Source organism: Symphalangus syndactylus, chromosome 12, assembly GCF_028878055.3.
Source record: "Symphalangus syndactylus isolate Jambi chromosome 12, NHGRI_mSymSyn1-v2.1_pri, whole genome shotgun sequence".
Taxonomy (NCBI): domain Eukaryota; kingdom Metazoa; phylum Chordata; class Mammalia; order Primates; family Hylobatidae; genus Symphalangus; species Symphalangus syndactylus.
The window spans coordinates 132,130,660-132,156,676 of record NC_072441.2 but is presented as its reverse complement, the minus strand read 5'-3'; the positions used below and the strand labels follow the sequence as shown (position 1 = coordinate 132,156,676).

The window sequence follows — 26,017 nt, the reverse complement described above, 5'->3', positions numbered from 1 at the left end:
AGGAGCGCCTCTGCCCAGCCACCCCGTCTGGGAAGTGAGGAGCGCCTCTGCCCGGCCACCCATCGTCTGGGAAGTGAGGAGCGCCTCTGCCCGGCCACCTATCGTCTGGGAAGTGAGGAGCGCCTCTGCCCGGCCGCCCCGTCCGGGAGGAAGTGAGGAGCACCTCTGCCCGGCCGCCCCGTCTGGGAGGTGAGGAGCGCCTCTGCCCGCCCACCCATCGTCTGGGAGGTGAGGAGCGCCTCTGCCCGCCCACCCATCGTCTGGGAGGTGAGGAGCGCCTCTGCCCGGCCGCCCCGTCCGGGAGGAAGTGAGGAGCGCCTCTGCCCGGCCGCCCCGTCCGGGAGGAAGTGAGGAGCGCCTCTGCCCGGCCGCCCCGTCCGGGAGGAAGTGAGGAGCGCCTCTGCCCGGCCGCCCCGTCCGGGAGGAAGTGAGGAGCGCCTCTGCCCGGCCGCCCCGTCCGGGAAGAAGTGAGGAGCACCTCTGCCCGGCCACCTATCGTCTGGGAGGTGAGGAGCACTTCTGCCCGGCCGCCCCATCTGGGAGGAAGTGAGGAGCGCCTCTGCCCGGCCGCCCCGTCCGGGAGGAAGTGAGGAGCACTTCTGCCCGGCTGCCCCATCTGGGAAGAAGTGAGGAGCGCCTCTGCCCGGCCACCCCGTCTGGGAAGAAGTGAGGAGTGCCTCTGCCTGGCTGCCCCGTCCGGGAAGAAGTGAGGAGCACCTCTGCCCAGCCACTCATCGTCTGGGAAGTGAGGAGCGCCTCTGCCCGACCACCCATCGTCTGGGAAGTGAGGAGCGCCTCTGCCCGGCCGCCCCGTCTGGGAAGTGGGGAGCGCCTCTGCCCGGCCGCCCCGTCTGGGAAGTGAGGAGCGCCTCTGCCCGGCCACCCACCGTCTGGGAAGTGAGGAGCGCCTCTGCCTGGCCACCCATCGTCTGGGAAGTGAGGAGCGCCTCTGCCCGGCCTCCCATCGTCTGGGAGGTGAGGAGCGCCTCTGCCCGGCCGCCCCGTCCGGGAGGAAGTGAGGAGCGCCTCTGCCCGGCCGCCCCGTCCGGGAGGAAGTGAGGAGCGCCTCTGCCCGGCCGCCCCGTCCGGGAAGAAGTGAGGAGCGCCTCTGCCCGGCCACCTATCGTCTGGGAAGTGAGGAGCGCCTCTGCCCGGCCACCCACCGTCTGGGAAGTGAGGAGCGCCTCTGCCTGGCCACCCATCGTCTGGGAAGTGAGGAGCGCCTCTGCCCGGCCTCCTATCGTCTGGGAGGTGAGGAGCGCCTCTGCCCGGCCGCCCCGTCCGGGAGGAAGTGAGGAGCGCCTCTGCCCGGCCGCCCCGTCCGGGAGGAAGTGAGGAGCGCCTCTGCCCGGCCGCCCCGTCCGGGAAGAAGTGAGGAGCGCCTCTGCCCGGCCACCTATCGTCTGGGAGGTGAGGAGCACTTCTGCCCGGCCGCCCCATCTGGGAGGAAGTGAGGAGCGCCTCTGCCCGGCCGCCCCGTCCGGGAGGAAGTGAGGAGCACTTCTGCCCGGCCGCCCCATCTGGGAAGAAGTGAGGAGCGCCTCTGCCCGGCCACCCCGTCTGGGAAGAAGTGAGGAGTGCCTCTGCCTGGCTGCCCCGTCCGGGAAGAAGTGAGGAGCACCTCTGCCCAGCCACTCATCGTCTGGGAAGTGAGGAGCGCCTCTGCCCGACCACCCATCGTCTGGGAAGTGAGGAGCGCCTCTGCCCGGCCACCCCGTCTGGGAAGTGAGGAGCGCCTCTGCCCGGCCACCCATCGTCTGGGAAGTGAGGAGCGCCTCTGCCCGGCCACCTATCGTCTGGGAAGTGAGGAGCACCTCTGCCCGGCCGCCCCGTCCGGGAGGAAGTGAGGAGCACCTCTGCCCGGCCGCCCCGTCCGGGAAGAAGTGAGGAGCGCCTCTGCCCGGCCGCCCCGTCCGGGAAGAAGTGAGGAGCGCCTCTGCCCGGCCGCCCCGTCCGGGAAGAAGTGAGGAGCGCCTCTGCCCGGCCACCCCGTCTGGGAAGAAGTGAGGAGCGCCTCTGCCTGGCTGCCCCGTCCGGGAAGAAGTGAGGAGCGCCTCTGCCCGGCCGCCCCGTCTGGGAGGTGAGGAGCGCCTCTGCCCGCCCACCCATCGTCTGGGAGGTGAGGAGCGCCTCTGCCCGGCCGCCCCGTCCGGGAGGAAGTGAGGAGCGCCTCTGCCCGGCCGCCCCGTCCGGGAGGAAGTGAGGAGCGCCTCTGCCCGGCCGCCCCGTCCGGGAAGAAGTGAGGAGCGCCTCTGCCCGGCCACCTATCGTCTGGGAGGTGAGGAGCACTTCTGCCCGGCCGCCCCATCTGGGAGGAAGTGAGGAGTGCCTCTGCCCGGCCACCCCGTCTGGGAAGAAGTGAGGAGCGCCTCTGCCCAGCCGCCCCGTCTGGGAAGAAGTGAGGAGCGCCTCTGCCTGGCCGCCCTGTCTGGGAAGTGAGGAGCACCTCTGCCCAGCCGCCCCGTCTGGGAAGAAGTGAGGAGCGCCTCTGCCCGGCCACCCCGTCTGGGAAGAAGTGAGGAGCGCCTCTGCCTGGCTGCCCCGTCCGGGAAGAAGTGAGGAGCACCTCTGCCCGGCCACTCATCGTCTGGGAAGTGAGGAGCGCCTCTGCCCGGCCACCCATCGTCTGGGAAGTGAGGAGCGCCTCTGCCCGGCCGCCCCGTCTGGGAAGTGGGGAGCGCCTCTGCCCGGCCGCCCCGTCTGGGAAGTGAGGAGCGCCTCTGCCCGGCCACCCACCGTCTGGGAAGTGAGGAGCGCCTCTGCCCAGCCACCTATCGTCTGGGAAGAAGTGAGGAGCGCCTCTGCCCGGCCGCTCCGTCTGGGAGGTCTACCACGGAGGCCAGAAGCAATGTGGGGGCTGGACGTGGTGGCTCACGCCTGTGGTCCCGGCACTCTGGGGGGCGAGGCGGGTTGATCACTTCGGGCTAGGAGTTCGAGACCAGTCTGGCCAACTTGGCGAAACATGAAAAATACAACAGACAAACCAACCAACCAACTCAGTGACAACAAAACAGGTCTACCCTGGAGTCATACTCTAATTTTTTCTATTTTCCTCCCTTTCTGATCCTTTATCCCACTTTCTTTTTCTTCCTCTTCCTTCTCCCTCTTCTTTGTCAAATAGAGGATTGAGTTATTATCACTGATCCATATAAAGTCCCTCTCTCATCTATTTTAACTCCCACCCCCCATTTCTATTCCCCGACTTCTCATGTGCAACCTTCCTAATATGTTTGATACGCAAAAAAAACAAAAAAAAAGACACACCTAAGCATTCAGTTACATAGGACTGAGAGGCTATATGAAACCACTGTATGTATGGTGTCTAGGAATCATCATGTTTTAGGGGCAGCAAGGGCAAACTATCTGTTGGCTCTTTCCTTCTCTTTCTCATTGGTAGGGGAGCAGTATATTCTTTTTCTTTTTTTTTTTTTTGAGACGGAGTCTTGCTCTGTCTCCCAGGCTGGAGTGCAGTGGCACCATCTCGGCTCACTGCAACCTCCGCCTCTCGGGTTCAAGCGATTCTCCTGCCTCAGCCTCCCGAGTAGCTGGGATTACAGGCATGCACCACCACGCCCGGCTAATTTTGTATTTTAAATAGAGACAGGGTTTCTCCATGTTGGTCAGGATGGTCTCTAACTCCCGACCTCAGGTGATCCGCCTGCCTCGGCCTCCCAAAGTGCTGGAATTACAGGCGTGAGCCACCACACCCGGCCGAGTCTGATTGTTTTTATGAGGATGGCCTGATACATTAGACATTTGGTCCACCAGGACATCACTTATGTTGGGGAGACAGTGGGGGATAATGGGGGTGGGGAAATGGGAAGAGTGGCTATCGGGGAGCAAAGGTGTGGGGAAAAGCGGAGCCAAACCGAGATAACCCTGTGTCTTGCCCACCCCTGCCAAGGAAAACACATACATGCAAGACACCTCTCCACTCAAACAGCACAGACTATTTCAAATCGCAGATCTGTCATTTAATTAATACCTGTGTGACTTTGGGAAAATTATAAATAGCTTTAACGTTGCTGAGTCTGTCCAATCTGTAAAATGGATTATGAATACTTTCCTCACAGGCTTATGGTGTGCTGGTAATATCTGTATCTTCATCTGGATGGCAGTTACATTGCAAAAAATAAAAATAAAAAAAAGAACTGTATACATTTAAGATTTATACATTTTCTTTCTTCCTGGATGTAGAATAGGAAAAAAAAGGAAGAAAAAAAAGACTGGTGTATTTTCTGTATATATGCTATACTACGATTTTTTAAAAGGCTTGTACGAAATAAAAGAATATTCCTTTTCGGCCAGGCGCAGTGGCTCACTCCTGTAATCCCAGCACTTTGGGAGGCCGGGGCGAGTGGATCACGAGGTCAGGAGTTCAAGACCAGCCTGGCCAAGATGGCGAAACCCCGTCTCTACTAAAGAATACAAAAAAAATTAGCCAGGCGTGGTATCGGGGGCCTGTAATCCCAGCTATTCGGGAGGCTGAGGCAGAGAATTGCTTGAACCAGGGAGGCGGAGGTTGCAGTGAGCCAAGATCGCGCCACTGCACTCCAGCCTGGGCGAGAGCGAGACTCCGTCTCAAAAAAAAGAAAAGAATATTCCTTTTCCAAGATTATTGTGAGGATTCAATAAAACCATGTTCATTAAGTGTTAAGCACAGTGCCTGGCACATAACATGCTGGGCAGCTCCATGGTCCAGACAGAAGAACCAGGCATTTTCCAGGGCCTGGATCTGCAGACGCGAGGTCTTCTGTATTCTGGCCAACCTGGTGTTGCAGCTGCTCTCTGGGCCTCAGTTTGCTTGAACAAAATGTAACAGGGCCAACTTAGGTGAACTTTGGGAATCCAGCCAACCTGACTTTAGGGAGAGTATGGAGCCAGGGATGGCATTGTGAATCTGGAGGGCCGAAACCAGAAGAACCTGCAACGTGGCATCTGCGACCTTACTTCCTCCGGAAAAGCACCAGCGGCGGCGCCCAGGCGCGCGGTGCAATGTGGGCCAGCATGAGGCGCGGCTGGCCCCGCCCCCTGCGCCGCCCACGTGGCCAGCACCACCTGCCTCATTGTGCCCAGGAGTTCTCCAAACCCGCGCTGCGGAGTAAGTGACCCAGTTCAGGCCAGTTTGACCTCGAGGATCCAGAGGTGGAGACGGTACTACCTCTCAGCTCTGGTTTCCATCCCCTTCAGGTCCTTCTTCGGAAGGCGGGGAAGGAGGTCCACCCTGCGCGTGATCCTTTATGCCCGGCCCCTGCCCCTCCCTCCGGGTGGAGCTTCCTCCTCACCGCCAGACTTAAGCTGAGGACCGTTGGATCTCTGGTAGGGTGCAGAACTGACATCAGGCCACACTACCCTATTCACGCTCTGTGCTTGTGCCAAGGTGAGCTTCTCTTGCTGCTGGCCTTTCTCCCGGAGGAGATGGCCTCGATACTTTACTACTGAAATGTAAGCCCCCGGGGTTGAGCGGAGAGCGCAGAGCACTGGAGGGGACGAGACTTGGTTTCGGATTTGAGCTCTTCTTTGTCTCTGCATGATCTTGCTAACTTCCCAGTTTCTCTGAACCTGTTTCCTCAGCAATAAAATGAGGTCCTACATTAGAACTGTAGCAAGAATTGAGATAAAGCTTTGAAGGCGCACAGCGCATACTAGGTGATCTGCAAGTTTTAATTGCCATCTTTCTGTTTGCTCGTGCTTTTTCCAGCTGCTCCGGCTTTCTTATGCAGGTGCAGGGATGGTTCTGAGAAGTGGAGAGAAGTGGGGATAATTCTCTTACTTAGACACCTGCTTTGGGTCTGAGAAAGTCTGACGTGTTATTCTGTTGCCCCAGAACTCTGTTAAAGTGAGACACAGATCTGAACCTTCACTGGATGAGGCTACTGTTAATTAACTCTTCCCCTTCAGATCGTTCATACTTAGGGCTGCAGGCCTGTTACTTTTCCAAGATCTCTTTCCTTATCTTTAATACAGGAGCAATCTCAGTATGTTTCTATCTGGTCCACTGGGATTTTTTGCCGAGTACAATAAAGTGCTTTGATATTCTCCAAGAGGATTCTTTCCAGGTTTTCCAAGAGGTAAAGGAAGAAGGTGACAGAGGCAGCGACTTCCTCAAATGTCCTTCCAGCTGGCCAAACTCAGCCTCTCAAGATCTCTCCCCCATAAGCCGTGTATGTGTGGTGTGTGTGTGTACTGTGTACATTGTATGTATGTATGTATGTATGTATGTATGTATGGGACAGGTACTCTAGGAGTGAGGGGTTCAGGCAGATGACGGGCTCACACCTCAAGGAGTAGCCAGGTTTGTGGGGGAAATTTATATATAAACAGAAAAATGTAGTGATGTGCACATGCTATCAGTACATGGAAGTAGCCATCCATTTATTTATTTATTTTCTTTTTAGAAATGGATGGGGGTCTCTTGCTCTGTTGCACATGATGGAGTGTAGTGGTGGAATCCTTGGTCAGTGCAGCCTCAAACTGCTGGGCTCAAACGATCCTGACATCTCAGCCTTTGGACTATAAAGTGCATGCCACTGTGCCCAGTTAATCTTTAAAAAAAAAAAAAAAAAAAATTCTCCCTAGCAAGCAGACTCAGAAAGAAAAAAACACATTTTTGTAGAGACAGTGTTTCCTTTTGTTGCCCAGGTTTCAAGTGATCCTCCCGCCTCAGCCTGCCCAGGTGCTGAGATTACATGTATGAGCCACTGCACCTGGAAAGGAGCCAGAAATGTAAAGTGCTAGCTGAAGGATGAGCAGCAGTTAGCCAGGCAAATGTAGGGTTTGGGGAGGGAAAGTGTGCACACACCTAGAGTCAGGTAAGTGGTGTGACCCTGTTGAGTGTTCAAAGTCTGGAATACAGTCTGACATGAGGAGGTGGTGAAATGAGGAAGATAGGAGCCAGGTTTTCAGGAGGCTGGACTTTATCCTGAATATAGGGGAGAACTGCTGGAAGGATTTGAGACTGGGAGACACATGGTTGGATCTGGTGATGGACTGTGGGAAGAGGGACCACTTTGGAAGCCAAGATCTGTGGTTTAAGTAAAGAGTGATGGTCAGCTGGGCACAGTGGCTCATGCCTGTAATCCCAGCACTTTGGGAGGCCAAGGCGGATGGATCACCTGAGGTCAGGAGTTCAAGACCAGCCTGGCCAACACGGTGAAACCCTGTCCCTACTAAAAATACAAAAAGTAGCTGAGTGTGGTGGCACACACCTGTAATCCCAGCTACTCGGGAGGCTGAGGCAGGAGAATCACTTGAACCCCGGAGGCAGAGATTGCAGTGAGCTGAGATCATGCCACTGCATTCCAGCCTGGGCAACAGAGTGAGACTCTGTCTCAAAAAAAATTTAAAAAGGCCGGGCACAGTGGCTCATACCTGTAATACCAGCACTTTGGGAAGCTGAGGCGAGCAGATCACGAGGTCAAGAGATGGAGACCATCCTGGCCAACATGGTGAAACCCCGTCTCTACTAAAAATACAGAAATTAGCTGGGCGTGGTGCCATGCGCCTGTAGTCCCAACTACTGGGGAGGCTGAGGCAGGAGAATCGGTTGAACCTGAGAGGCAAAGGTTGTAGTGAGCCGAGATCACACCACTATACTCCAGCCTGGCGACAGAGCAAGACTCTGTCTCAAAAAAAGAGAGTGATGGTGGTCAGAGATGGGGCAGTGGCAGTGGAGGTAGATACGGATGGACTAAAGATTTAGGAATATATATTTTAAAATTCTTTTCACGGCCGGGTGCGGTGGCTCACGCCTGTAATCCCAGCACTTTGGGAGGACGAGGCGGGCGGATCACGAGGTCAGGAGATCGAGACCATCCTGGCTAACATGGTGAAACCCTGTCTCTACTAAAAATACAAAAAAAAAAAAATTAGCTGGGCGAGGTGGCGGGCGCCTGTAGTCCCAGCTACGCGGGAGGCTGAGGCAGGAGAATGGCGTGAACCCCGGGGGACGGAGCCTGCAGTGAGCCGAGATCGCGCCACTGCACTCCAGCCTGGGTGAAAGAGCGAGACTCCTTCTCAAAAAAATAAATAAATAAATAAATAAAATAAAATTCTTTTCACATACTTCAAGAAGTACAGGAAGTATTATTGCAGTCTTAGGTCTTAGGTTACATATTAAAGCATTCTCTTTTTCTGTAGCTAAAAGTATTAACAAGATTTACAACCCAGCTAAACTGACAAAATCTGGCCAACATTACATATGTAAGGTGGTTTTCCAAGCTGGCTTTTTTAGAAGTATAGGAGAGGCCAGGGTCAGTGGCTCATGCCTGTAATCCCAGCGCTTTGGGAGGCCGAGGAGGGCAGATCACGAGGTCAGGAGATCAAGACCATCCTGGTTAACACGGTGAAACCCTGTCTCTACTAAAAAATGCAAAAAAATTAGCCGGGCATGGTAGCAGGCGCCTGTAGTCCTAGCTACTCGGGAGGCTGAGGCGGGAGAATGGCATGAACCCAGGAGGTGGAGCTTGCAGTGAGCTGAGATCGCACCACTGCCCTCCAGCCTGGGTGACAGAGCGAGACTCCGTCTCAAAAAAAAAAAAAAAAAAAAAAAGGAAGTATAGGAGAAAGCCAGGTGTGGTGGCTCACACCTGTAATCCCAGCACTTTAGGAGGCCAAGGTGGGAGGGCCACTTGAGGCTAGAAGTTTGAGAGGGCAACATAGTGAGACCCTATCTCTACAAAAGAAAAATAAGGCCAGGCATGGTGGCTCACACTTATAATCCCAGCACTTTGGGAGGCTGAGGCAGAAGGATCACTTGAGCCCAGGAGTTTGAGACCAGCCTGGGCAACAAGGAGAAGCCTTGTCTCTACGAAAAATACAAAAAATGAGCTGGACATGGTGGCCCATGGTTCTAGTCCCAGCTACCTGGGAGGCTGAATGGAGAGGATAGCTTGAGCCTGGGAGGTAGAGGTTGCAGTGAGCTGAGATCACAGCACTGCCCTCCAGCTTGGACGTTAGAGCGAGACTCTGTCCCAATAAGTAAATAGGCCAGGCGCGGTGGCGCACGCCCGTAATCCCAGCACTTTGGGAGGCCGAGGCGAGCGGATCACGAGGTCAGGAGATCAAGACCATCCTGGCTAACACAGTGAAACCCCGTCTCTACTAAAAATACAAAAAATTAGCCAGGTGCTGTGGCAGGTGCCTGTAGTCCCAGCTACTCGGGAGGCTGAGGCAGGAGAATGGCGTGAACCCGGGTGGCGGAGCTTGCAGTGAGCCAAGATAGCACCACTGCAGTCCGGCCTGGGCGAAAGAGTGAGACTCCGTCTCAAAAAATAAATAAATAAATAAATAAATAAATAAATAAGCTGGGTGTGGTGACATGTGCCTGTAGTCCCAGCTACTCGGGATTGCTCCAGTCCAGGAGTTTGAGGCTGCAATGAGCCATGAATGGGCCACTGCACTCCAGCCTGGGCAACAGAATGAGACCCTGTCTCAAAAAGAAAATTACAGGAGAAAATACTCTCCTCACCAGCTACTTAATCTGATAATACTCATAAATGCCTGCAAGGAACTGCAAATACTTTCTTTAGATGGCTTTTATTTATTTATTTTTTAGACAGGGTTTCACTCTGTGGCCCAGGCTGGAGTGCAGTGGTGTGATTTCAGCTCATTGCAACCTCTGCCCCCCAGGCTCACGGGATCCTCCTGCCTCAGCCCCCTGAGTAGCTAGGACCATAGAGACGCATCACCATGCCTGGCTAATTTTCATATTTTTTGTAGAGACCAAGTTTTGCCATGTCCTCCAGGCTGGTCTCGAACTCCTGGACTCAAGCAATCTGCTTGCCTCAGCCTCCCAAAGTGCTGGGATTAACAGGCATGAGCCACCACACCCAACCAGATGGTTTTTTTAAGACCCAAATGGATTATACTACCAACATGTTTGGTTTGCCTTAACACTTGTTATCCAGGGCTTTGGTCTTTTGGTGAAATAGAGTACAGAGTCAACACTCTATCCACAAGTTCCGCATCTGCAGATTCAACCAACCTAGAATCAAAAATACTTGGGGACAAAAACCAATTTTAAACATTCAAATAAAAAAATACAGTATAGGCCGGGTGTGGTAGCTCACGCCTGTAGTCCCAGCACTTTGGGAGGCCGAGGCGGGTGGATCACCTGAGGTCGGGAGTTCGAGACCAGCCTGACTAACATGGAGAAACCCTGTCTCTACTAAAAATACAAAATTAGCCAGGCGTGGCCGGGCGCGGTGGCTCACGCTTGTAATCCCAGCACTTTGGGAGGCCGAGGCGGGCGGATCACGAGGTCAGGAGATCGAGACCACGGTGAAACCCCGTCTCTACTAAAAATACAAAAAAATTAGCCGAGCGTGGTGGCGGGCGCCTGTAGTCCCAGCTACTCGGAGAGGCTGAGGCAGGAGAATGGCATGAACCCGGGAGGCGGAGCTTGCAGTGAGCCGAGATTGTGCCACTGCACTCCAGCCTGGGTGACAGAGCAAGACTCCGTCTCAAAAAAAAAAAAAAAAAATTAGCCAGGCGTGGTGGTGCATGCCTGTAATCCCAGCTACTCGGGAGTCTAAGGCAGGAGAATCACTTGAACCCAGGAGGCAGAGGTTGCGGTGAGCTGACATTGCACCATTGCATTCCAGCCTGGGCAACAAGAGTGAAACTCTGTCTAAAAAAAAAAAAAATATGTATATATAACACCTATTTACCTAGCATTTAGCATTTATATTGTATTAGGAATTATAAGTATTTAGAGTTGATTTAAAATATACAGGATGATGTACTTAGGTTTATGCAAATACTATGCCATTTTATATAAGGGACTGGAGCATCCCAGGATTTTGGTATCTGAAGGGGTCCTGGAACCAGTCTCCTGTGGATACCAAGGGATGACTATACAGAAAGAAGAGCATGGGTTAGGCCCTGTGCAAGGTGCTTTAGATATAGTATCTCTTGAAAATATCAGAACTGAGATTCAAACGCAGGTCTGCGTAGCCCCAGAGCCTAAACTGTTTCCTCTGCACTCCACCGCTGGATTTAATGAGTACAGTTTTGGACATGGCGAATCTCAGATGCCTATACATACTAGTGGAGAGGTCCAGAGGGCGTTGAATATACAGAAGTGGGGTGAGAAGAATCAAGGCCTAAGGCGATAACCGAAGACATGAACTCAACTAGGGAATGAGGAGATTGAGGAGAAAACCCTGAAGGGACCTTTCCTCTGCCTCCCACACCAGCATTTGTGGGAGGCAGAGGAAAGGCCCATGCAGCCAGGAAACACTCATGTTTCCTTTTTTTCCTGTGTCTTCTAGTTCCCTGCATCCAGGCAGCAACTGTAGAGCCCTTTGAGAAAGAAAGAATTCAACAGAGGGAAGGAACCTAGACACTGAATTGGAAATAATAAAACCTGATTCCTGATAATATCCTCCTCCCCACTCAACCCACACATCTCCCTTTTACACTTGAAGATAACATGAGGGTTTCTGGCCGGGTGCGGCGGTTCAAGCCTGTAATCCCAGCACGTTGGGCCGAGGTGGGTGGATTGCTTGAGGTCGGGAGTTTGAGACCAGCCTACCCAACATGGTGAAACCCCGTCTCTACTAAAAATACAAAAAATTAGCCAGGTGTGGTGGTGGGCGCCTGTAATCCCAGCTACTCTGGAGTCTGAGGCAAAAGAATCACTTGAACCTGTGAAATGGAGGTTGCAGTGAGCCAAGATCGTGCCACTGTACTCCAGCCTGGGTGACAGAGCAAGACTCCGTCTTAAAAAAAAAAAAAAAGGATAGCCGGGCGCAGTGGCTCACGCCTGTAATCCCAGCACTTTGGGAGGCTGAGGCGGGTGGATCACAAGGTCAGGAGTTCGAGACCAGCCTGGCCAATACAGTGAAACCCCATCTCTACTAAAAATACAAAAATTAGCTGAGTGTGGTGGCGGGCGCCTGTAGTCCCAGCTACTCGGGAGGCCAAGGCAGGAGAATCACCTGAACCTGGGAGGTGGAGGTTGTGGTGAGCCAAGATTGCATCATTGCCCTCCAGCCTGGGCAAGAAGAGTGAAACTCCGTCTCAAACAAAATAAATAAATAAAATAAAAGATAGGCTGGGCATAGTGGCTCATGCCTGTAATCCCAGCACTTTGAAAAGCTGAGGCTGGTGGATCACCTGAGGTCAGGAGTTCAAGACCAGCCTGGGCAACATGGTGAAACCCTGTCTCTACTAATAATACAAAAATTAGCTGGGCATGGTGGCACATGCCTGTAATCCCAGCTACTCGGGAGGCTGAGGCAGGAGAATCGCTTGAATCCAGGAGGCGGAGGTTGCAGTGAGCCAAGAACGCGCCATTGCACTCCAGCCTGGGTGACAAGAATGAAACTCTGTCTCAAAAAAAAATAATAATAAAAAAGATAACATGAGGGTTTCTGAATGCTGCCAAAGGTCCAGATAGGCAGTTCCTGACAAGCTCAGAGTCTGGAATCTGTTAATGCATGGCTAGGCTGGAAAGCAGTTGTATCAAGCAGAAGATGAGGAAGTCAAGAGCTGGCTAAGGATGATTTTCTGTCCTAGAGAAAAACATCTATGTGGCACCTTCATTCGTCTCTAGGGAGCTCTTGTTCTTTGCAGATCTCCTACATCTTTCATCCCTGTTCCCCAAGCCTCAGCCTTTTCGGTGTTCAGTTTCACCAGCAAAAGAAAGGGAGAAGCAAGAGTCATGTTTCTTCTTCCTTTTCCCCTTAAGCCAGGGTATTGTTCAAGCTCTCACCCCCGGTGTAATTTCAGAGCCTTCTCGTGCGTGCTGGGTAATCTGCGAGAGGCCAACAGGTCATTGGGCATTAAGTCCAGGAAACCTGCCTTAGACCCTGGTGGCAGCAGGCCACCAGGTTCCTCTTGTCAAGTCCAGACTTGCTTGCTTGATCCCTTGGAAATTTGATTATAAAGAGCATTGCCCTGGTAGCTTGTGGTTTGACACTCAGATTGAAGTTTTGATTTTGTTTTAGCAGAAGAGAGTGGTTTCCAAAACCAACCTAAACTAGACTATAAAATTCTTCCTGGGTCAGAAGTATTAGGAAAGACAGTGTTGGTGTACTGGCTTTACTCACAACTTGTCTTTTTTTTTTTTTTTTGAGATGGAGCCTCACTCTGTATCCCAGGCTGGAGTGCAGTGGCATGATCTCAGCTCACTGCAACCTCTGCCTCCTGGGTTCAAGCGATTCTCCTGCCTCAGCCGCCTGAGTAGCTGGGATTACAGGTGTGCACCACCATGTCCAGCTAATTTTTGTATTTTTAGTAGAGAGGGGGTTTCGCCATGTTGGCCAGGCTGGTCTCGAACTCCTGACCTCAAGTGATCCGCCTGCCTCAGCCTCCCAAAGTGCTGGGATTACAGACGTTAGCCACTGTACCCGGCCTCAACTTGTCTTATTATTATTTTTTGAGACAGGGTCTCGCTCTGTTGCCCAGACTGGAGTGCAGTGGCACTATATCGGCTCACTGCAACCTCCGCCTCCTGGGTTCAGGTGATTCTCATGTCTTGGTCTCCCAAGTAGCTGAGATTACAGGCATGCGCCACCATGCCCAGCTAATTTTTTTTTTTTTTTTTTTGAGATGGAGTCTTGCTCTGTTGCCCAAGCTGGAGTGCACTGGCTCAATCTCGGCTCACTGCAACCTCCACCTCCCACGTTCAAGCGATTTCTCCTGTCTCAGCCTCCTGAGTAGCTGGGACTACAGGCACATGCCACCATGCCCGGCTAATTTTTGTATTTTTTTTTTTTTTTTTTGAGACGGAGTTTTGCTCTGTCGCCCAGGCTGGAGTGCCGTGGTGCGATCTCGGCTCACTGCAAGCTCCGCCTCCTGGGTTTACGCCATTCTCCTGCCTCAGCCTCCAGAGTAGCTGGGACTACAGGCGCCCGCCACCACGCCCGGCTAGTTTTTTGTATTTTTAGTAGAGACGGGGTTTCACCATGTTAGCCAGGATGGTCTCGATCTCCTGACCTCGTGATCCGCCCACCTCGGCCTCCCAAAGTGCTGGGATTATAGGTGTGAGCCACCGTGTCCAGCCTAATTTTTGTATTTTTAGGAGAGATGGGGTTTCACCATGTTGGTCAGGCTGGTCTCGAACTCCTGACCTCATGATCCGCCCTCTTTGGCCTCCCAAATTGCTGGGATTACAGGTGTGAGCCACCACACCCAGCCTAATTTTTGTATTTTTAGTAGAGACGGGGTTTCGCCATGTTGGCCAGGCTGGTAATACCCTGACCTCAGGTGATCCGTCTGCCTCGGCCTTCCAGAGTGTTGGGATTACAGGCATGAGCCACCACTCCTGGCCACAACTTGTCTTATTACTTGCTCTATCCTACATCCTTTTAGAACCTGGAAACTAGGATTATGTTTATAAAGATATTGTTGGTAATTAAATCAATCCCAACAGTGATATTCATGGTACTGATGAGATCAAGGGAAAAGGTTGTATCTACCTCATTGGCTCTTGGTGTGAACATTCTCTCTCCTTTTCTTTCACTTGAATAACTCCTGTTCAGTTATTCTTTAGGACTTGACTCAGGAAGAGATGCCCCCAAGAAGCCATCCTAGCAAGGTTACTCTTTTCTTGCCACTCTTGTGCAGAATTTGATCAAAGCTCTTATCACAGTGTACTGATATCACCTGTTCCCATTACGAGACCATAAACTGAAGGAAGGCAGTTTAAATATTTAAATATGTTTTTCTCTTGGGTTTAGCACAAGAGTTGGAACATTCAATTTACAGACAAAATGAGTATTCTTGGGCCATTTGGTGACTTCTTATTTTCATAGCTTTCCAGAGGGGGAGGCTCCAGTTACCTGCTTTGTTTGGTTGGAAATTTACTTGTATCTGTAATTAGTTATTTTTCTGCTGCACTGAAGTCATGTGTATAGTTTCCCCTTCCTGGAAAGAGTTCTTCCCCTTGACTCTTGGGAATTCTTAAAAGCCAGTGTCAATATTTCTTTGTCCTTGCCCTTTTCTGTAGTACATCATACTTGTATCTACTGTATCTTTTTATAGGTCTGTGTTTATTTGCCTTTTTTCCATTAGCTCCTCCTTAGATCCTTGGTTTTGCCACTTTTTTTATTTATTTATTTTTTTGAGATGGAGTCTCCCTCTGTTGCCCAGGCTGGAGTGCAGTGGCATGATCTCAGCTCACTGCAACCTCCGCCTCCCGGGTTCAAGCAATTCTCCTGCCTCAGCCTCCCAAGTAGCTGGGATTATAGGCACCCGCCACCATGCCTGGCTAATTTTCGTATTTTTGGTAGAGACAGGGTTTCACTATGTTGGCCAGTGCTGGTCTCGATCTCTTGACCTCGTGATCCGCCTGCCTCGACCTCCCAAAGTGCTGGGATTACAGGCGTGAGCCACCACACCCGGCCAGTTTTGCCACTTCTTAGCTGTTGATTTGGAGCAAATTTCACTTTTTTTTTTTTTTTGAGACGGAGTCTGGCTCTGTCGGCCAGGCTGGAGTGCAGTGGCACAATCTTGGCTCACCGCAACCTCTGCCTCCCGGGTTCAAACGATTCTCCCACCTCAGCCTCCATAGCTGGGACTACAGGCGCATGCCACCACACCTAGCTAATTTTTGTATTTTTTGGTAGAAACGGGGTTTCACCATGTTGGCCAGGCTGGTCTCTAACTTCTGACCTCAAGTGATCTGCCTGCTTTGGCCTCCCTATGTGCTTGTTATTACAGGTGTGAGGCACAGCACCCAGTCTAACTTCACTTCTTTGGGCCTATTTTCTCAACTAAAAAATTAAAGATCTGGATATGGTGGCTCATACCTGTAATCCCAGCAACTCAGGGTGCTGAAGTGGCTGGATAGCTTGAGGCCAGAAGTTCAAGACCAGCCTGGGCAACCTAGCCAGAACCCATCTCTAAAAAAGTTTAAAAACATCCAGGTGTGCTGGCACAGGCCTGTAGTCCCAGCTACTTGGAAGGCTGAGGCAGGAATATCACTTGAACTTAGGAGTTCAAGGCTGCAGTGAGCCATGATCACACCACTGTTCTCCAACCCAGGAGATAGAACCAGATCCTGAGTCTAAAAAAGAGTTCCTTTTTTAGGACTCCATTTACCTCCCTTGCAGGAGCCCACTTGGGCCTACCAGCATGGCTGACCAGACCTCTGTGAAAGGTCCTTAGAGAATCTCTGTAGTTCTTTTTTTTTTTGAGACAAAATCTCGCTCACTGCAACCTCTGCCTCCTGGGTTCAAGTGATTCTCCTGCCTCAGCCTCCCAAGTAGCTGGGACTACAGGTACCCGCCACCACGCCCGGCTAATTTTTTGTATTTTTAGTAAGGACGGGCTTCTTTCACTGAGTTAGCCAGGATGGTCTCGATCTCCTGACCTTGTGATCCACCCGCCTTGGCCTCCCAAAGTGCTGGGATTACAGGCGTGAGCCACTGTGCCTGGCCGAGAATCTCTGTAGTTCTGACAACCTCCTGGGAACATTCATTTCATCCTCAGAGAAGTGGCCCCTTCCTGGGCCTATTCAGTTACCTGGTCTCTCTCTCATAATGGCCTTTGCCTGCCTTACACTGGCTTGAGACCTTAGTTAGTCAAGACTGGGTGCTTCTGTGTGGCCACCTGCTTTTGTTTTTAGATAGTGCAGTTCTTTAACAGAGATCTTTAGCCTGCCACAGAGAAGGGCAGCCAGGCTGGTGGTCTGGTTAGTGTTTGTCCAGGAGCTACTGGCCATGGTTGGTTTTGGTCACCCTGTCTCCGCTGTCTTTGCTCACAGGCACATATATAACCACATGTTTGTCCTCCACATCTGTCCCCTCTTCCCCACCCCTGCCTGGCCCATGATTTGTAGTAGTGAGACAGTCTTACTCTGTCACCCAGGCTGGAGTGCAGTGGCGCGATCTCAGCTAACTGCAACCTCTACCTCCCAGGTTCAAGTGATTCTTGTGCCTCAGCCCCCCAAGCAGCTGGGACTACGGGTGCGTGCCACCATGCCTAGATAATTTTTGTATTTTTAGTAGAGATGGGGTTTCACCATGTTGGCCCAGCTGGTCTTGAACTCTTGACCTCAGGTGATCTGTCCGCTTCAGCCTCCCAAAGTGCTGGGATTACAGGCGTGAGCCACTGCAGACTCCGCTTTGCAGTATTCTTGACAGTGGATATCTGAGACCTGAACAACAGCACTAACCCCAACACCATTCTCTTCCCATCTGTGTTTCAGGGAGCAATGGCGGCTTCCTGTGTTCTCCTGCACACTGGGCAGAAGATGCCTCTGATTGGTCTGGGTACCTGGAAGAGTGAGCCTGGTCAGGTGAGGGATGGGGGAAGAAAAGAGAAACTTGTTGAGCCTCTGCCTGCATTTTCCTAGCAGCACCACCCCCATACTCCCCTTCCAGTGGGGATGAGCCAGTGGGAAGAGATAAGAGAAGAGACCAATTATACACCCTGGGCTTCCCCAGCTGACTCAGAGAGTGGGCTGAGGGGCCCAGCAGGGCCGGGGGCATAGGAAGGACATCTTTCTCTAACTGGATCTGCACTGAGTGCTGTGGCAGACATGGGGCCCTCTGTGCCCATCCCTATGCTATGACCCCTAATATGGCAGTTATCACCCTGTGCTGTGATCATGTCTCCTCTCCCACACTGGGTTCTTTGAGGGCTCAGCCTCTCCCTACTGCTCAGTCCAGAATTAGGCACATAGCAGGTGTCAAGGTTTGAAGAATAACTAGGTGAATTGTATAGACCAAAGGTCAGCAAGCTTTTTTTTTTTTCTTTTACTTGAGACAGGGTCTCGCTCTGTTGCCCAGGCTGGAGTGCAGTGGCATGATCTTGGCTCATGGCAGCCTTGACCTCCTGGGCTCAAGTGACCCTCCCACCTCAGCCTCCTGAGTAGCTGGGACCACAGGCACACACTAACACACAGGCCCAGCAAACTTTTTTTTTTTTTTGAAACCGAGTATCACTCTGTTCCCCAGGCTGGAGTGCAGTGGCTTGATCTTGGCTCACTGCAACCTCCGCCTCATGGGTTCAAGTGATTCTCCTGCCTCAGCCTCCTGAGTAGCTGGGACTACAGGCATGAGCCACCACACCTAGCTAATTTTTGTATTTTTAGTAGAGAGGGGGTTTTACCATGTTGGCAAGGCTGGTCTTGAACTCCTGACCTCAGGTGATCCACCTGCCTTGGCCTCCCAAAGTGCTGGGATTACAGATGTAAGCCACCTCGCCCGGCCACAAACTATTTTTTAAAGAACAAGATGGGGCCAAGTGCGGTGGCTCATACCTTTAATCCCAGCACTTTGGGAGGCCGAGGCAGGAAGATTGCTTGAGCCCAGGAATTTGAGACCAGACGGGGCAACACAGTGAGACCCCCGTCTCTACAAAAAATTCAAAAAATTAGAATGTGCCTGTGTTCCCAACTGCTTGAGAGGCTGAGTTAGGGGGATTGCTAGAGCCCTGGAAGTCGAAGCTGCAGCGACCTATGATCATGCCACTGCACTGCAGCCTGGACACAGCAAGACCATCTTAAAAACAATTAAAAAGTAGGCCGGACACTGTGGCTCACGCCTGTAATCCCAGCACTTTGGGAGGCCAAGGCAGGTGGATCACAAGGTCAGGAGTTCGAGACCAGCTTGGCCAACATGGTGAAACCCCGTCTCTACTAAAAATACAAAAATTAGCCAGGCATGGTGGCACACACCTGTAATCCCAGCTACTTGGGAGGCTGAGGCAGGAGAATTGCTTGAACCTGGGAGGCAGAGGTTGCAGTGAGCCAAAATTACGCCACTGCACTCCAGCCTAGGCAACAGAGCAAGACTCCGTCTAGGGGGAGAAAAATTAAGGAAAAAAAGTTAAAAAACAATTAGATTCTATTGGACAAGTTACATATGGAGGTGATTATACACTCATGTGATCTTTTAATATTGTAACCACTTGGCCGGGCGCGGTGGCTCACGCTTGTAATCCCAGCACTTTGGGAGGCCGAGGCGGGCGGATCACGAGGTCAGGAGATCGAGACCACGGTGAAACCCTGTCTATACTAAAAAAAATACAAAAAAATTAGCCGGGCGTGGTGGCGGGCGCCTGTAGTCCCAGCTACTCAGAGAGGCTGAGGCAGGAGAATGGCGTGAACCCGGGAGGCGGAGCTTGCAGTGAGCCGAGATCACGCCACTGCACTCCAGCCTGGGTGACAAAGCGAGACTCCGTCTCCAAAAAAAAAAAAAAAAAAATATTGTAACCACTTAAGCCGGGTGTGGTGGCTCATGCCTATAATCCCAGCAGTTTGGGAGGCTGAGGCAGGCAGATCACCTGAGGTCGGCAGTTCGAGACCAGCCTGACCAACACGGAGAAACCTCGTCTCTACTAAAAGTGCAAAATTAGCCAGGCGTGGTGGTGCATGCCTGTAATCCCAGGTACTCAGGAGTCTGAGGCAGGAGAATCATTTGAATCCGGGAGGCGGAGGTTGCAGTGAGCCGAGATCGTGCAGCCTGGGCAACAAGAGCGAAACTGCGTCCCAAGAAAAATAATAATAAAATAAATAAGTAACCACTTAAAAATATAAATGTAGTTCTTAATTCAAGAACTGTTAAAGTTGGGCCGGGCGCGGAGGCTCAAGCCTGTAATCCCAGCACTTTGGAAGGCCGAGGCGGGCGGATCACGAGGTCAGGAGATCGAGACCATCCTGGCTAACACGGTGAAACCCCATCTGTACTAAAAATACAAAAAATTAGCCGGGCGTGTTGGCGGGCGCCTGTAGTCCCAGCTACTCGGGAGGCTGAGGCAGGAGAATGGCGTGAACCCAGGAGGTGGAGGTTGCGGTGAGCCGAGATCACGCCACTGCACTCCAGCCGGGGGGACAGAGAAAGACTCCGTCTCAACAAAAAAAAAGAAAAGAAAAGAACTGTTAAAGTTGATAATTGAGTGACCCCTGGTGTAGACCCTCCCAGCTGAGGGGAGTCTGGGAATGTAGACCTGTTCTCTCAGGGTGGACGTAGCTATGAGATTTAGTACCTGCCTGGAATGGGGCATTTCCCCAGGGCTTCTTCCTTCTTCCTTGGAAATCTTGAGTCAAAGTGAAGAGAAGTTTGGGGATTAAATTTGAGAGAAGCCCCAGCAGAGAGAACAGATTCTTCTATCTGGGATTTAGACTGATATTTGTGGTGTGCTTGGATGACCTGTGTCTCTTTTCCCTTTTGCTTTCTTTCCTATAGCTGCCAAGGAGCCTGGAGCCAGGGTCCCTGTGCTTCAGGCAGGCACTTGTCACAGCCTCAGAGAAGTCAGGAGCTAGGTCAAGGCAGGGGGTGGGGGCCACAGACAAGGCCAAGGCGGGGCATGGAACAGCAGGGGTCAGATGTTAGGGGAAGTACGTCTGCACTCGGGTGGGGATCTTGAATACTATGCCAGGCACCCACAACAAGAGCTTTGAGTGCTTTGTATCTAGGGCTGGGTACCCTTGTTTCTGCTGCTGATGCCATGTTTCCAGTCTGGATTTTAGCAAAATTAACTGACCCATCCTTCTACCTGATGCCTGTTTTCTTCTCTCTCATTAGGGAATTCTGGGTCCAGCTTTCAGCCCACTTATCTGCCTCCAGCTTTCAGCCTACTTATCTGCCTTCCTTAATCTTTTCCCCCTTCTAACCTCTTTTGCTTGCCTGTGCTCCCAGAGTTCCCAGAGTCTGTCTACACAACTCCCTGTATGTCCTTGGCCTAGGAATTTTTTCTTATGTTTCTCTAACCAGCTCCTTAGAACCTGGAACTTGTTTCCATGGTCTATACTTCTTTTCTCTATTTATCCATCTGTCTTCTGACTGAAAAAAAAAATTATTATTTTTTATTTTTTTAAATTTTTAAATTTTTATTTATTTATTTATTTTATTTTTGAGATGGCGTCTTGCTGTGTCGCCCAGGCTGGAGTGCAGTGGTGTGATCGTGCCTCACTGCAAGCTCCGCCTCCTAGGTCCATGCCATTCTCCTGCCTCAGCCTCCTGAGTAGCTGGGACTACAGGCACCCCCCACCACGCCCAGCTAATTTTTTGTATTTTTAGTAGAGACGGGGTTTCACCATGTTAGCCAGGATGGTCTCGATCTCCTGATCTCATGATACGCCCGTCTCGGCCTCCCAAAGTGCTGGGACTACAGGCATAAGCCACCGCACCCAGCCAATTTTTTTTTTTTTTTTTTTTTTGAGAAGGAGTTTCACTCTTGTTGCCCAGGCTGGGGTGCAATGGCATGATCTTGGCTCACTGTAACCTCCACCTCCCGGGTTCAAGCGATTCTCCTGCCTCAGCCTCCCAAGTACCCGGGATTATAGGCTTGCACCACCATGCCCAGCTAATTTTGTATTTTTAGTAGAGATGGGGTTTCTCTGTGTTGGTTAGGCTGGTCTCAAACTCCCAACCTCAGGTGACCCGCCCGCCTCGGCCTCCCAAAGTGCTGGGATTACAAGTGTGAGCCACCACGCCTGGCCTTTATTTAAAAAAAAAATTGTTTTTAATTTGTTGTTGTTATTTTTTGTGTGTTTTTTTGAGGCGGAGTCTCACTCTGTCTCGCCCAGGATGGAGTGCAGTGGCATGATCTCAGCTCACTACAGCCTCCTCCTCCTAGGTTCAAGTGATTCTCCTATCTCAGTTCCTGAGTAGCTGGGACTACAGGCATGTGCCACCATGCACAGCTAATTTTTGTATTTTTAGTAGAGACAGAGTGTCACCATGTTGACCAGGCTGGTCTCAAACCCCTGACCTCAGGTGATCCACCTGCCTCGGCTTCCCAAAGTGCTGGGATTATAGGCGTAAGCCACGACGCCTGGCCTTATTTATTTATTTTTTTTAAAAGAGGTGGGGGTCTCGCTATGTTGACCAGGCTGGTCTTGAACTCCTGCCTTCAAGCAGTGCTCCCATGTTGGCCTCCCAAAGTCCTAGGATTACAGGCATGAGCCACTGTGCTCAGCCTGAAAAAATATTTACTAAAGCCCTCTTTATGGTAGATGCTGGGAAAATATTGTTAGTTTTTGCTAGACCTTGCTGAGATGGCTTGGGTAGGAAGGCATCTTAGAGACTGGTTGGGGTGGGAGCAGAGCAAAGGGTTTGGAGCCTCTGAAGAGGCTTCTGGTCCCTTAGACTGAAACCATCTTCCATGTTTTTTTTTTTTTTTTTTTAGACGGAGTTTCGCTCTTGTTGCCGAGGCTGAAGTGCAGTGGTGCAATCTCAGCTCACTGCAACCTCTGCCTCCTGGGTTCAAGTGATTCTCCTGCCTCAGCCTCCCGAGTAGCTGGGATTACAGGCGCCCGCCACCACACCCAGCTAATTTTGTATTTTTAGTAGAGATGGGGTTTCACCATGTTGGCCAGGCTGACCTCCAGCTGGCCAGGCTGGTCTCGAACTCCTCACCTCAGGGGACCTGCCCACCTCAGCCTCCCAAAGTGCTGGGATTATAGGCATGACCCACCACACCCAGTTCATCTTCCATCTTTTCACCTCCACTGCATAGATGTGCCTGTTATATTTCTGACCCCCCTTCCCCCAGCATTGACCTTGGGGTGGCAACAGTAGAAGGCTGAAACCAACAGAGCTGAAACCTCTGCTTCTCTCACCTTGCAGGTAAAAGCAGCTGTTAAGTATGCCCTTAGTGTAGGCTACCGCCACATTGATTGTGCTGCTATCTACGGCAATGAGCCTGAGATTGGGGAGGCCCTGAAGGAGGACGTGGGACCAGGCAAGGTGAGGACTGGGGTTGTAAATATAGGTGGGGTGAGAGAACTTAGAAGCTGAAGCTAGGGCTGGGGCCCAGCTGGAGGGAATCTGGCACCAGCTTCCTTCTAGTTCCTCTCCCAGAGTTGAGGGTGGGTGAGACCACGTGCCTGTGGCTCTTCTCACTGTGGGCCCTGCCCCCTGCACTAGGCGGTGCCTCGGGAGGAGCTGTTTGTGACATCCAAGCTGTGGAACACCAAGCACCACCCCGAGGATGTGGAGCCTGCCCTCCGGAAGACTCTGGCTGACCTCCAGCTGGAGTATCTGGACCTGTACCTGATGCACTGGCCTTATGCCTTTGAGTGAGCCTTGCCAGAGCCTCATCTGGGGAATCAGGGGGTTGAGCAGGATGGTGTTAGTAACTTATTGTAAGTCACAGCAGCAGAGCAGGATAGGAACACTCATTTGCACGGCAAGCTGAGGAGCCTGACGTGGGATCTTAGCCTCTTCTGCTACAGCAGCTTAGCTGTAGCTACAGGAGTTTAACTCTAGAAAAAGGAAGGCAGTCTCACATGGTGTGTACCCCAGGGTATGCACCCGTAACCCTCCTGCTCCCTTTATTCATTTAGAAAAGGTGCTGACTTTTTTGTTGAGCACCTAGGGTTACAGTAATAAGTAAGTCTCAGCAGAAGATGTGAGAAGAGCCCACCATTAGTGCCGTGCCCTGTGCTGGAAGAAGGGTGGATAACTCCCTGAGGATGAGTGAAGGAAGACTTCCTAGGGGAGAGGAGATATCTAGGTCTAGGAAGAGGAGGGGGCATAGGCATTCCATGTAAACTTAACACCTGGGTTACGATCTGGAAGGTTGAAAAAGCATGGCTTTTTTTGGCCAGGCGCGGTGGCTCACGCCTGTAATCCCAGCACTTTGGGAGGCCGAGGCGGGTGGATCACGAGGTCAGGAGATCAAGACCATCCTGGCTAACACGGTGAAACCCCGTCTCTACTAAAAATACAAAAAATTAGCTGCGTGTGGTGGCGGGCGCCTGTAGTCCCAGCTACTGGGGAGGCTGAGGCAGGAGAATGGCATGAACCCGGCAGGTGGAGCTTGCAGTGAGCTGAGATAGCGCCACTGCACTCCAGCCTGGGCGGCAGAGCGAGACTCCATCTCAAAAAAAAAAAAAAAAGAAAAAGCATGGCTTTTTAAAAATTCTTGGCCCTTTGTCTTCTCTGGGATTGGAGTTTGGGACATAGAATGGCTGGATGGGCAGGTAGGGTAGAAACCTGGCATTTGTGTCCACACTTGGTGGGGCTGTCTCTCACTCAGGCGGGGAGACAACCCCTTCCCCAAGAATGCTGATGGGACTATATGCTACGACTCCACCCACTACAAGGAGACTTGGAAGGCTCTGGAGGCACTGGTGGCTAAGGGGCTGGTGCGGGCACTGGGCCTGTCCAACTTCAACAGTCGGCAGATTGATGACATACTCAGTGTGGCCTCTGTGCGTCCAGCTGTCTTGCAGGTAAGGACAGCAAGCAGATGAGTGGTTTAGGGGTTGTCTGCTCAAGAGCATGAGTGCACAGACGATGGATCTGCTTAAGGGAGGTGGCTAGCAAGTTGTCAGAGTGTTGGTGCAGAAGTCCTCTGCATAAAGGTGGGCATTGAAGCAGTGGGAGAGAATGAAATTGCCGATGGGAAATGGTGAGAAAAGCAGGCTGAAGGGTAGTGGGGGAGTCAGCAATAGGGGGTTGGTCCAGACATGCATGTCTGGGATGGGCCAAGCAAGCTGGGTGTCACCACTTCATGGTGATGGGTTATTCTTTGGCTCAGGTGGAATGCCACCCATACTTGGCTCAAAACGAGCTAATTGCCCACTGCCAAGCACGTGGCCTGGAGGTAACTGCTTATAGCCCTTTGGGCTCCTCTGATCGTGCATGGCGTGATCCTGATGAGCCTGTCCTGCTGGAGGAACCGGTAGTCCTGGCATTGGCTGAAAAGTATGGCCGATCTCCAGCTCAGATCTTGCTCAGGTATGGGTCAGTCTTAGGGAGAGGGCCCTGGGTTGGGAGGCAAGGGTTAAGGGATTTCTTATTTCAGTGTCTGGGTGAGGCTGAGGATCTTGCCTTGTGATCTGGAGGGAGGCCACTCTAGGCATATTTCCCATTTCAGCAGGGCTCAGGTGCTCCAGGAGCTTAGGGAAGGCTGCATGGAGAACAAAATAGTGCTTATGAATACTGACCCTTTTCCTCATCTATCTAATCCCCCAACTTAGGTGGCAGGTCCAGCGGAAAGTGATCTGCATCCCCAAAAGTATCACTCCTTCTCGAATCCTTCAGAACATCAAGGTACTTGGTAATGGGTTCTATGGGTTCTATCTTCTTTAGCTCTTTGGGACATTTTCTTGGCCCTGACTCTACCTGGCTAAAAAAGCAGTGTCGTGGAACCCCAGCTTCTGCTCACAAAGCTGGCTTTCTTGAACCCCACTCTCCATCCTCAGGTGTTTGACTTCACCTTTAGCCCAGAAGAGATGAAGCAGCTAAATGCCCTGAACAAAAATTGGCGATATATTGTGCCTATGCTTACGGTGAGGATGTATCAGCCCCCTAGACTTGGGGAATGTGAGATTTGGGGTGGGATTCTGGCCCAGGTGTGACCTACGGCTTGCTGATTGTGAGAAGGACGCAATGTTGTGGGTGGGATTGCTATGCTGGACATAGTGCTCTCATTTCTCTTTATTGAGCTCAGGGAAGTAGTATGGCTCAGGGATAAGGCATATAACCTGTGAGTCCCAGTCCTGCTTCTTGATATCTTGTAACCTAAAGCAAGTTATTAAACTTCTCCAAGCCTCAGCTTCCTACGTGTAAAATGAGCCCAGTTCCTGACATGTAGTAGATTCTCAGTAAATGATATGAGGAGAGCCCAGAAGGCATTATTGACCTCACTGGAGGGATTGGGGTTGGGAGGGAAGTCTGCTGTACTTAGGGAAATAAATAGTTCCTGGCCTCTTGATCTCAGTTCAGACTGCAAACTCTTAGGGGCAGGGGTAGCTACATATCAGTCTATGGGTTTGGTGCTAGAATGCTGTTGATACTGTGGTGTTCTCTGAGATGGGGATCCCAGCCACTGCCATCTGACATAGTGCTATACACAGATGAGTTTTTTTAGGAAGATTTGGGGAAGATGCGGGGAGTCTTTGGAATGGCAACTCCTGCTGATGGAGTAATCTATCTGTCTCTCTTTCCAGGTGGATGGGAAGAGAGTCCCAAGGGATGCAGGGCATCCTCTGTACCCCTTTAATGACCCGTACTGAGACCACAGTTTCTTGGCCTCCCTTCCAGCTCTCCAGCTAATGAGGTCCTGCCACAACGGAAAGAGGGAGTTAATAAAGCCATTGGAGCATCCA

At 51.7% G+C, this 26,017-nt stretch overlaps 1 protein-coding gene across 5 annotated transcripts; it reads left to right on the top strand.

The window, feature by feature from the left end:
- The first annotated feature begins 4,999 nt into the window (after window positions 1–4,999).
- AKR1A1 (aldo-keto reductase family 1 member A1) lies at window positions 5,000–26,017 on the top strand. Of its 5 annotated transcripts, XM_063627689.1 has the most exons (10): window positions 5,015–5,101; window positions 5,191–6,164; window positions 17,159–17,248; window positions 22,527–22,646; window positions 22,827–22,978; window positions 23,941–24,136; window positions 24,445–24,644; window positions 24,887–24,959; window positions 25,112–25,198; window positions 25,859–26,017. In XM_063627689.1, exons 2-10 carry the CDS (start codon window positions 5,868–5,870, stop codon window positions 25,922–25,924), a joined length of 1,281 nt encoding a protein of 426 aa, XP_063483759.1. In that variant the 5' UTR covers window positions 5,015–5,101; window positions 5,191–5,867; the 3' UTR covers window positions 25,925–26,017. The 5 variants fall into 5 exon arrangements, 4 of the variants coding, with proteins under 4 accessions (XP_055111282.1, XP_063483759.1, XP_063483758.1 ...); XM_055255307.2 differs by lacking the exon at window positions 5,191–6,164 and having other exon boundaries at window positions 5,000–5,101; XM_063627688.1 differs by having other exon boundaries at window positions 5,074–6,164.

Bases quoted from the DNA above. Each gene is read 5' to 3' on its own strand.
- AKR1A1 (XM_063627689.1), top strand. From the start codon at position 5,868: ATGAGGCTACTGTTAATTAACTCTTCCCCTTCAGATCGTTCATACTTA. The intron at 22,647-22,826 runs GTGAGGACTGGG...CCCCTGCACTAG, and splicing joins AGGACGTGGGACCAGGCAAG to GCGGTGCCTCGGGAGGAGCT. The intron at 22,979-23,940 runs GTGAGCCTTGCC...TCTCTCACTCAG, and splicing joins CACTGGCCTTATGCCTTTGA to GCGGGGAGACAACCCCTTCC.